The following is a 12257-nucleotide window of genomic DNA, read 5'->3' as shown; positions in this document are numbered from 1 at the left end:
CTGTAAGATAAGTTAAGGGATTTATGAATAAATGGCAGAAAAATATGATTAATAGTGACATCTTCCAGTTCCTCCTCTGAGCTTTAGCCTTCTGACTGATAGAGCAATTTATCTGATAACTACATAATTGCTAGCATGACAATAATTTGACTCTTTCCGGAACGCTATGATCAAAGACCAAAACTGTAAGTCTACCATGCGCTGTGCCTTGACCTTCTCAACCTCGCAGGGCTGGGCAGCTTGCAGTTATGCCACCTGTTAACCAAAGTCCTTTCTTTTTCCCTAAGATGACTGGGGTAGACCATTCCCCATGATTATAAGCCTCTCAAGGGCAGGAGATTGCATGCCTTGTTGCTTTTGTGAGTTGACGACTCACTCATTTCCTGAAGCCTTCCGAGGAAAGCACACACTGACTTTAAAAGGGACTTTTGGAGTACATGACCTTGAAGGACACTTTTTGGGTTCTTAATGCTTTTATTTTACTAAAAACAAAATGCTCTCTCGTATAAATACTATTTGAAAACTGTTGTGGATTTAAGAATTAAAGACTGCTCCAACACTGGCCACAATTTTCTTCATGTTTAGGGAATCTGACAGTATTGGGAAAGTTTTTCAAACAATTTCTTTGATTCTTCAATCATTTATTTTTGTAGTACCAGAAGCTTCTGTAGCTATGGGCAACTTAACCTTAGGCCACACATGCTAAAAATAGCCTGGGGGTGTTTGACCCTTCCTGGCTATGTGCCTAACTGTAAGAACAGAGCTTTAAAGTTTATCCTCCTTAGATACCATTCATTTTCTTTCTTTTCTCTTTATGATGGTGTAGGAGCCAAGGGCAGCCCACCCCAAGACAGGCCACTTTGGCATGAAGATTATTCTGAGCCGAAGGCAACTGAGACCCTCTGGGCTCAAGAGAAACTTTTGCCCTTCTCTTAACCACAAAGAAGACTCAAAATTGAGGGTCTTTCCCAGAATAAGGGTTATTAGCAGAGATAAATTTTATCTGAGTGATCCATCTGTATGGCAGGGTAAACATCTAATTACCAAACATCTGTTCTTCTTCTTATCATCTTGTGAATTACATTCCTTTTCTCTAAAGTCCCAGACCCCTACCCCTTTCTCCTTAGTTCAGGATGACATATATGCCTCATTTGGCCTGTCTTTGGAATTTCCACGTCTGTGTGGATTCCCCACAGGGACACTATTAAATTTCATTTTCTCCTGTTAATCTGTCTCATGTCAATATGATTCTCAATTCAGCTAAAAGGACCCTTAAGGGGACAGGAATTCTTGCTCCCTGTCAAGCAATACTTAACTGTTACTCCTACCTTGTCCTAAAAAGAAATAAGTGCTGTCCAAGTGAATAGCTTTTTATATGTGCCCTATATTCAAGAGAGTGACCAGGATGGTGGAAGTACCATATCCACAGAAAGGAAGAAGGAATAAAAGAAACGAAACAAGTTGAATCTAGGGGAGTAAAGGCTCAGAAGGATCATGGTGATGGTCAACAAACATTTGATGGGATGTTTTTGGGAACAGAGATTAAAAGTGTAGAACTGGGGTCAAGGGGTAGACAGACAGTGAAATAGGGATGCTTTCTTTTTTTTATTCTAATAATATTTTTTTATTATATTATGTTAGTCACCATACAGTACATCCCTGGTTTTTGATGTAAAGTTCCATGATTCATTAGTTGCGTATAACACCCAGTGCACCATGCAATATGTGCCCTCCTTACTACCCATAGGGATGCTTTCTAACAGGTTTTTCCAGAGATAGAACTGGCTTCCTTGAGAGGGAATATGATCCAGTATAAGGTGATTGATCACTTAGGAACACTTAATGGAATGGTTCAATTACATAACATTTAAGTCGCTTCCAACCCTGGTAAGCTATCTCTGTCCTTTCATACGTATAATATTTCCATTCTCAATTCCTTCATTGACTATATGTGTTAAGCTACAGAAAGAAACAATCACTGCTACCTGTCCTTACTTTTCCCCTCTACTCATATCTCCCAAAGGTAGACCATTTTAATATCGTAGTCTCCTGACAACAGAGGTGTCTGTTTCAATAGCTTTCAGTAACATTATTCAAAGGAAATCTATTGCCCAATAAAGTGGGGGGGGGCAGTCTTCAATGTTCTCTTTCTTTTTCAACCTCAAAGCGTCCAGGATTAAACATGCACTTTGATATTAAAATCATTATAAATTTGCTGGGTAAGAGAACACCAAGTATACTTGTTCCCAAAGCTGGAAAGTTTTCACTTAGCATAATGTAGGAAAAAAAACATTTTTCTTTTGTAATGTACATGAAAAATTTCTGCAATGAAGGCACGGCTCCAAGTTCACAACTGTCTTGTTAGAAAAGAAAAAAACAAGCTCAACTGGAATCATTTGCCTCCCCACCCCAACAGCAAACCAAGACTTAATTACAGTTTTGACCTATCTCAGGAATGTGGCCTTTTAAAAGTCAATCTGAAATTTCCCCGATCAGCAGAAGCGAGTTCATCCGCATGATAAAAAACCCCCTGCTTTTCCCGGTCCTCCACCCCCCACCCCACAAAGAAAGTATCCAGGCTGGAACCAATTCTTTCTTTCTTTTGTTAATAACTTCTTGCCCCACCCTCTTTCCTATAAAAACCTTCCATTCATGAGTCATTTAATAAAGCCAATTCGATCTTCAAATTTCCTCATTCTAATTTTGTTTAATAGTCTCTAATTTGAAACAATTCAATATATATTTATACATATTTTAACCCTGTGCCTACCGTGTTGGGGCTGCTGTGGAATCAGATTTAGTGCAGGAGATCTTGTACTCAACCACAATCTATCTTCCTTGAATTATTACTAATGAAAAATAATTGAATGATAATTCATTAATGACTAATTAATGAATTACTGTTAATCACGGGAAGATATTACACAGGTAAAAGTGATCCAAGGCAGAGAAAACTGTCAAGAAGTACTGCAATGGGGAATCCCTCAGACGTAATTCTTGCACTAAAGGAAGAACCTTCAAATGAACACAATCTTTGACTTAAAATTTCCCGTTACTTTTGATTGGTTTGCCAATTTCCAACAATAATAAATAGCATTTAACTTCCTTTCTCTTGCCTACAGGCTCTGTGCCAAGCTATTCACATTTCTTTCTTCTTTCATCCTTAAAATACACTCAAGTGGCTACCATTGTTTCCCCATTGGCTAGTATCAGGAAACTGAAGCTTAGGAAAGTGAGATGCCACCCCCAAGGTTCTAGATTTGGGGTAAAGCCCAACAAGGGATCCATATTTGACTCTAGAGCCTGAGCTAGTCACACATCCACTCTGTTATCTGTTGCGATGGCCCTAATGCTATTTTGCTTATTTTATTTAGGATAAACTGATCTAGAAAAACACAATATTTTTTTGGTTCCCAATTCTTTCCCTCCCATTATAGGTTCAGGACTACTCAAGCTTAGAAGGTGACACTCACCCCTTTTGTGAAGGAGAACGCTGGCATGCCGACGTCCATTTCCATTTTCAACGTAACAGGAGTAATTTCCCAAGTCACCTTCTTCTACAGAGTCCACAATTAATGAGATGGAAACTTCCTGTTCCCCGAGATGCTCCTTGAGAATTCTAAAATATAAAGCAAAACGAAACAAAAAACCCCACACAAACATACACAGACGTGAAAAAGAAAAAAAAATTTAGATGAATTGGAATCTGAGGTGAAAATGCGTACAGCGTCTGTGCTTCAAATTTGGCTACGGATTGATGCTACCTTAATTAAATTATATCACGCCCTTTTCCTCTTCATTTCTAATGAGGAAGCTTGTTTTTGGATATGCTAATGAAGTTGCAGTGAATTATCTCTCTCAGCAGGACAATCACACTGTCATAATAAAGAGGTGAGAAAGACCTTGAAGAAAAGTTTACAAATGGCTTACCCTTTAAGAAATATGATACAGTAAAGGTGAGAGAAGAAATTCTAATGTCTTAGGCTGGGAGACTAATTTTATACAGCAGGTTAGTTTTTGTTTTTTTTTTTAAAGAAAAATAGAAAATTTCGGAGCTATTTTGACATTTCAGTTGAAAGCTCCAGCTTGGCTTTTTTTTTTTTTAAATGATATAAATCAATTGCCTATTTTAAAAGAAATATTTAATTATAAACCTGTGGACTAAATGTTCTGATGAAGTCTTTAATTCTGACATTAAAATGAATGGTAAACACTAACCTCACTGTCAAAGGTTTTCGTAATCTTTTAGAGCAAATGGAAAAACCTCGAAGCGAGGCTCCCGTTCCCTGCTTGCAATGTTTCCACCTCCACCCTCCCATCTATTTGGTAACTCATGTCTGCCCAATACTTCCTAATGCAGAATTCAAGAAATACACCTTTCTAGACCTTTTTTTCAGGATCCACAAAAAGAGAGAGGGGAAAAGTTAGGAAGTTTATTGTCCTCTCTTAACTTTAACATTTCAAAGTATATGGGTAAAAGATAATAGTGAAGTTATAAATATGAAAAATGGTATAGGAATGTTTTAGTACCTATTGGAGAACTGTCCATCTGGGCATTTCTGAACCCAACTGGAGTGCAATATTCTTGTGTATTTGTTGCCAGGAAGAAGATCCCAATAGAAATAACCTTATATGACAGTTTTATATGTTTTTATTTGGTATTGCAAAACTTTTTCACTTACACCTTTGATCAGGTTTTAAAATTCCTCACATTTAGGGAGAGGAACCTTCGCTTAAATGCTCATATATACCCAGAAGGTGTGACCTTTAGATAGGAGAATGTTTACGCATGATCAGCATTTTCAGTTATAACTTAATTATTATTTACATGCTTGCTTACTTATACTATGATTAAAGATGAGTATCTATGTCCAAGCATAAGTTTAGATATAACTGAATACCTCGATACTTACAAGTAAATGAGCAAATAAGTTTTTTCTAAAAGAGGTTTAAACATTATGCCTTCAAAACAGACGGTATTTTTTAATGGTTATTCTTTATCATTCCCACTATATTAATATTTAGACCTTAAAGTAGGACTAAAAAAGACATGAAAACATTTTGTGTATCCTTTATCATTCCTATCAAGTGCTTTATAGCCTACTTGATGGCTCAAATATGTAAAAACATATAAAAGGAAAAGACAGAGATTGTGTTTGGTTGAGTCCTAGTACCCTGCCAATATTTCCTCTTGAGAGCTCTTATAAACAAAAGGCACAATATCACATTTTCCATATTTGACAGTATTTTGGTCTGTCTCATACTCAGTTTATTCCTTAGTGAAAAACTTTTTTCTATTTCCCTTAAATTCTTTGCAAATGGCATTCATGTTTTGCAATTCCATAGTCAGTCTCTTAACACTGCTTTGCCTCTTGGCCATTTATACTATATTTTATATTTATATTATAATAGTACCCCCCCAGAACAAGAAAAAAACCTTTATTTTCCTTTAGCTCAGTTTCCATTCACTAACAGAGCAAATGTTAACTTGACTGTACAAGTTAAAAGAAAAAATTATTTTACCTAATGTCACTTTCCCAAACTCGATTTTCATCCAGATCTTCAATAAACTTCTCTCCTTTCATCCAGTAAATTAAAGGACTGACATCTCCACTGTACCCAAAGAAAGCTCTGCAGGTTAGATTAGCTGAGTCGCCTGCAGAGAGAAGTGATGGAAATGTGTTATAAAACTATTTGTACACTTGTCTTTTACGCAAACTGGCAGGTAACATTTTAATCACTTCATTGATTTAATGAAATATTTACCTAAAATATTTTTTCAGCTATTTTTAATCTTTGTCAAATTTATAGAATATGTGCTTTAGACACCTTGTTTAATGAAATGGGAGTTACTTATAAGATTTTGAAGAAGACTGGTCAGCTATTTTAGAGAAGGTTCTTCCGGTTACGCTTGCCTCATGTTTTTACATGATTAGATTTAGGTTATGAATTATCGGGAAGGATACCACAGAGGTGATGTGCCCTTCTCGAAGTATGATATCAGAGGGTACATAATATTAGTAATTGTAAGATTTCTCAGGGCAGGTAGAAGGTGTTTCTCAGTCCTGAATGCGGGAAATCGAAAGGAAACAAATCTTTGGATGGGAATGAAAAGGAACTGTAAATCCAGGAGCCCCTAAAAACGTTATTAAAACATTTTCAGTGTATATGGAATAATGTTCTAATTAAGGAAACCAACATATGCTCAGGTAGAAACGCACATTTTAAAAAACAAGTGAACAACTAATGAGAATAAATACTTGGGATTTTTATTAGACGTAAAATCAATGATGCTACTGTGGAGATTAGTTTCTTGCAACATGCTACTCAGGAGAGACCACCGTAATGATGAAGACAGATTGGTTTATTGCTTAATAAGGTGAGTGGAGTTCCCTGACTAAAAGGCCGAAGTGAATTTAATGCCTGCGAAAGTAAGGTTTATTTCTGGACAGGTTAGGCCATTTTGCAAACGCCTAGTTTCCCCAAGCTTTAGCTGGCATTAGAGAACTGAAATATTCCAGTACATACTAGTTTTAAGATCCTGGTACCTCCAAGTGGAGTCAGAAAATGGGCGATGAGATGGAGAGCCATAAGGGCCTATTCCAGTTTGGATTGGGGCAAGGAAACTCTTAGGGTATGTAGAGTGCCAAGGGCGAGCTGCCCCAAAATGGGCCACTTCAGCATACTGATTATTTTAAATAAAACTTACTTAAGAGACAGCCCATACGAGAAGGACATTCAGACCCTCCTCTGTCTCCATGAAAGCACGAAATGAATCTCCCATGTGAAAGGTACCCTCCCTGTACCAGAAACTAAAGAAGACACCGTTATCACCAGAGACAGGGAATTTAGAGCTGAGAAGGCTATAAAAACACTTGATACTTTTTACCAGTGTTGGACTGCAGCCCAAATCTGTTTAGAATTCCTTACTAACTGAAGCTCTCAGAGTTAAGTTTTCCTTGTCCTGTCAATTTCTCATAGATTTATTGCTTCTTTGTCTAAAAAGTATAAAAAACTGCCTGCCTCGGTCATTTCTTTAGGAATCAATTTCATTACTTGGCCTCCGTGAGCACATAATAAAACTTAAGGTTTTTTCTCCTGTAAATCTGCCTCATACCAATTCCTAGTCCAGCAGGAAGACTTTGAGTGGTAGAGGAAGTATTTTTCCTTCCCCTCAGGTACTATAAGAGGGGCTGAAAACAGCCCCAGTGACACCTTTGTTGGCATCCAAAGCAAGCAGATTTTCTCAATTTCATAAATTCTTGAGAAGATTCTAAAGGACCCTGACAACTAAATGACCTTAAAGTGCAAAGAAGGAGAGTCCTAAAGACTGGAAACCTAAAGACTGGAAAGCTATGAGTTAATAGTGAACATCTCCTGAAATTGTGCTTATGACCGACTGCATGAGTATACCTACTTGCGAATGACATATTTGATAAAGGGTTATACCCAAAATATATAAAGAACTTATAAAACCCCCAAAACAAATATTCCAATTTAAAAATGGGCAGAAGACATGAATAGACATTTTTACAAAGAAGACATACAAATGGCCAACAGACACATGAAAAGATGCTCGACATCACTCATCATCAAGGAAATGCCAATCACAACCACATTGGGATATCACCTCACACCTGTCAGAATGGCTAAAATTAACAACACAAGAAACAAGAGGTATTGGCGTGGATGTGGAGAAAGGGGAACCTTCTCTCCTGCTGGTGGAAATGCAAACTGATGCAGCCACTTTGGAAAACAGTATGGAGGTTGCTCAGAAAGTTAAAAATAGAAATAGCAGCAATTGCACCACTAGGTATTTACCAAAAGAATACAAAAGACTAATTCGAAGGGATACATGCACCCCAATGTTTCCATTGACTGATGAATGGATAAAGAACATGTCATATATATATATATATATATATATATATATATATATATATATATATAACAATATTACTCAGCTACAAAAGAATGACATTTTGCCATTTGCAATCATATGAATGGAGTTAGAGAGTATTATGCTAAGCAAAGTAAGTCAGTCAAACACAAATACCATATGATTTCACTCATATGTGGAATTTAAGAAAGGAAACAAGCAATCATGGGGGAAAAAAGAGAGAGGTAAACCAAGAAATAGACTTTTAACTCTAGAGAACTCTAGAGAACAAACTGATGGTTATCAGAGGGAAGGGAGTGGGGGGATGGGAGAAACAGGTGATAGGGATCAAGGAGTGCACCTGTGATGAGCACTGCGTGATGAATGGAGGTGCTGAATCACTATATTGTACACGTGAAACTAATATAACACTGTATGTTAACTAACTGGAATTCAAATAAAAACTTTAAAAAATGAATTCTATTCTCCAAGTTCTACAATAAGAACATTTTTATTGGATAAAATTAATATCATTATCTTAACTACATCCATTGTGTAAAAACAATTCATAAATAAATTCTTGCTCATCTAATATTTCTAAGATGGCATGATACAGCTTTCTCTTTTTATCTCTGTTTATGTCTGCACGTTCTCCAAGTAAGTGATCCCTCATGGATTTTGATCCTGTATACAATAGTCATCATTAGTGATGAGATAAGGAAAATCCAGAAAATGTCCACAAGCCCTTAAGAGGCAAAATGGAGCTCCAAGTAGGTTCCTTTATTATTAATTTTTGTATATAAATATTTTCTAAATATTTTAATATGCAATCTCCTGCTTCTTGGAGAATATTTGCATTACAAAATGGATAATTGAATGTCAATCTATTGACTGGAAATTAACTGTGGATTTCTTTTTTATTTTATTTTATTTTATTTTATTTTATTTTATTTTATTTTATTTATTTGATAGAGATAGAGACAGCCAGTGAGAGAGGGAACACAAGCAGGGGGAGTGGGAGAGGAAGAAGCAGGCTCCCAGCGGAGGAGCCTGATGTGGGGCTCGATCCCATACCGCCGGGATCACGCCCTGAGCCAAAGGCAGACGCCCAACCGCTGTGCCACCCAGACGCCCCTAACTGTGGATTTCTATGGGGAGTGTCAATCCAATGTTACAAAACAATTTTAAATCTAGTATTCTTTGCTTTTACTTTTTTATAAGAGGGCCAGCTTTTATGCAACTGAACTACCTGTTACATTGTCAAGGTAGTCATATATTCAATGATAAATCTCAAAATACTACCTGGTGTGACGATTAACATACGTACCAACTGAATCAACACATATTACAGAGTTTTAAATTTTTATATATCAATAATTTACATAATCTGTCTTTTAAGAGATCAAGTTTTAGTTTTTAGGTGGGAGTTAGTGACTGGAACTCATAAATAGAAACCTCCAGAAATTGTCTAATTTCCCATTGAAGTTTTACTAAATATGGGGGTTTATAAATAATGATCACGCCATTAGCAACTCAGCTTGATATTAGTTAGCAGAGAAGTAAATTGAATCTCTCTCATTGGGACCTGAATTTGTCTCTCTTGTCACAATCCCACCTTCCCAGATCAAGTGATTTTTCCGTTACCTAATTCTTCATGTCTCTCATTTGCAAGCTTTGTGCTGTCACACCTAGGAAATGGCTCCTGTGCCCATGTAAGAAATGATTTGCTTTCTCAATCATCTTTGCTCGCCTGATCTTTGACTATCTACCTTGCCTTGAGCTCCAGGACTGGAGGTATCCATAGTGTTATAGGGGCACCTAGGGGAACACTATCCAGACCTGGACTGGGCTTGCTGTGGGTCAAACAGTGGAATTCATGGAAGGAATAAAAAATGGTGGAAGGAAAAACAGGAAAGCACTCCAGGCTGAGAGGATGAATGAAAGAATGCCAAAGGAACTTTGGAGGAAATAAATAACTTCAGAGTGGCTGAAGCTCAAGTGTATGTGGGGATGGCGGTGGGGAGAGAATGAGGGAGAGAATAGAGCACTGACCAGACCAGAGCAGTGGCAGCCCTACCCTTCCATGTAGGGCATGTTGAAGAGTTGGGCCTTCCACTTAAAGGCAGGGCTAAGCTGGGCAAATGTTTCAAGTAGGAGACTGACATAATCACATCTGAATTCTAAGGAAATCACTCTTGCAAAACTGGGATTGGATCAGAGAGAAGAAAGAAGGATTTAGAACGTTACAATACTTTGGGATCACATAAGAAATAGTCACTGCAAAGCTTGGATTATTTCCACATAATTTCTTAAAAGGTCATATCAGTGACTAGAGATCACTACGCTCTTTATCAATATGATAGGAAACCTTTCACAGTGGAGATTAAATAGAAAGCCTGATAAGGTAGAAAACATATTTTTTATTTTTATGATTTACATGCATCAGAATGTGTGTAGGGGGGAAGAGAAAGAGAGAGAGATGGAGAGAGAGGAAAACAGAGAGAGAGAGAGAGAGAGAGAGAGGTAGATTGGGGAGTTGCCAGCTGCTTCTCGATGCAATCAGGATAGAAAGTCAACTTGAGCAAAGCTCTGTTCTGTGAAGAGATTTTGAGTGGTTTCTCTCAATTATACCTACTTCTGTGGTTGCACAAAAGGAGACCAGGCCCCTTCTTAAGCACAGCTATGCTAGCAGGAAAGGACAGCAGAAGCCCAGTGGAGTCAGTCCTGAGAGAAGTGCCAGGTAAAATCTGGCTCACACCTGAGACTACCGAAGTGCCTAAGTGTTGGGGAGAAAAGCTGTGTCCACCCAGTAAGTACTTTTCTTTTGAGAAATGATGGCTAATCATATGAGTGTCAGGGAACTGTGACTTTGGACCCCAAGTGTGTATTACCTGTGTTTAAAAGCAGGAATAAAGGACTATCATCCCTTCCCGTCAGTTCAAATAAGAACTGAGAGGTGATGGACATTCCTGGGGCAGGGTGAGACCTGGGGAGAGAGGATGCACTCAAGCAATAAGGGCAGATGGAAATTAATAAGGGCAGATAGGAAAAATAGGAAAACAGAATGGGGAGATTTTATTTAGGGAATCAGGCAGTTAGGAAACAGGAATTAAGAAATTCAAAATGATATGACTCTGTTTATACCTTGGGTTGCTGAAGCAGGACATGTCAGTTATATAATAGGCTTTTAGCATCTGAATTCTAGGAGCAGTCCATCCACGATTCATTTCACATTCTCATGCTTTTTAATGTTATATTCTTTGGTTTAAATTTTCCTCATTTCCATTTCTTCCAAAAGAATGACTTAGCTTTTCTAGAAATAGTCATTCTATCTTTTCTCCTCCCATAGCCCTTGGGACATATCTGTATTTTATCATAATATATTCCTTACAATATCTGGTTTGTTTGCATGCCTAACCCAGCAACTAGAGTATTTATTCCCCAGAGGCAAAAATTATATGTGTATTTACCTTTGTATATTACTAGGACCCATTACAGTGTCTTGAATGTGTTAGGAACTCAATAAATACTTTCAAATTAATAACCTGCTTAATATCTCTTGTACTTGCATTTCCCCTTGGTTCCTTTTATTTTCAAAGCTTCACTAATTGAAGGTTACATGTCTACAGCCTATCTCAACAGGCCAAGTCTGTCTTGTAAACTAGCCTTCAACATTGCAAATGCAGAGCCTCCTCATTCAGATGTTACTTCACTTGTGGGCTGGAGCCGGTTCATACCAGCTTGTAGGAGTCAGTTACCATAGTTTTCAGAAATTCTGTAAGCAGGTTGTTAAACACAGTCATTATTAAAAATCAAATTATAGAAACTTACAATGAACTATACTGTATTATTTTTTTAAAGATTTTATTTATTTATTTGAGAGAAAGAGAGAGAGAGAGAGAGCATGAGTAGGGGGAGGAGCAGAGGGAGAAGCAGACTCCCTGCAGAGCAGGGACCTGACTTGGCTCAATCCCAGGACACTGAGATCATGACCAGAGGTGAAGGCAGATGCTTAACTGACTGTGCCACCCAGGTGCCCTTTAATTACACCGCATTAAAAACAAAGGTATTAGACATTCAAAACTCTAAAATTCCTAATTATTTTGTTACATTATTTATCTAAAGTATCTGTATGGCAGAAATACTATACAATAGTTTGCCACTGCACATCTTTTCCCAACTGCACATTTTGTGAGATTATGTTGGTAGCTTGCTATCAGCCATGGTGGGAGTATTTACCCCATAATTGCCAAATGCTACAAATCAACCTATGATTTATTGTTTTGTTGTCTGTCTATACTTGAGACAACATGGAGAAAATGTTAATAATGTAGATTAAACTTCAAAGTGTTGTGTCTACAGCTGTTAGACTGGTAAA

The 12257-nt window shown here is 37.4% G+C and overlaps 1 protein-coding gene across 1 annotated transcript in view; it reads right to left on the bottom strand.

The window, feature by feature from the left end:
* The window catches only part of IL1RAPL1 (interleukin 1 receptor accessory protein like 1), a 646715-nt gene that overhangs the window by 47008 nt on the left and 587450 nt on the right, over nucleotides 1-12257 (bottom strand). Inside the window, exons 7-8 of the mRNA XM_048213783.2 lie at nucleotides 5524-5656; nucleotides 3474-3619 (exon numbers count right to left, since the gene is read on the bottom strand). Coding sequence (XP_048069740.1) covers nucleotides 3474-3619; nucleotides 5524-5656 — 279 coding nt within the window. The remainder of the gene's footprint in view (nucleotides 1-3473; nucleotides 3620-5523; nucleotides 5657-12257) is intronic.

This window comes from Ursus arctos, chromosome X, assembly GCF_023065955.2.
Source record: "Ursus arctos isolate Adak ecotype North America chromosome X, UrsArc2.0, whole genome shotgun sequence".
Taxonomy (NCBI): Eukaryota; Metazoa; Chordata; class Mammalia; order Carnivora; family Ursidae; genus Ursus; species Ursus arctos.
Note: the sequence above shows the minus strand (reverse complement) of the source record. Positions and strands in the feature narration are given on the sequence as shown.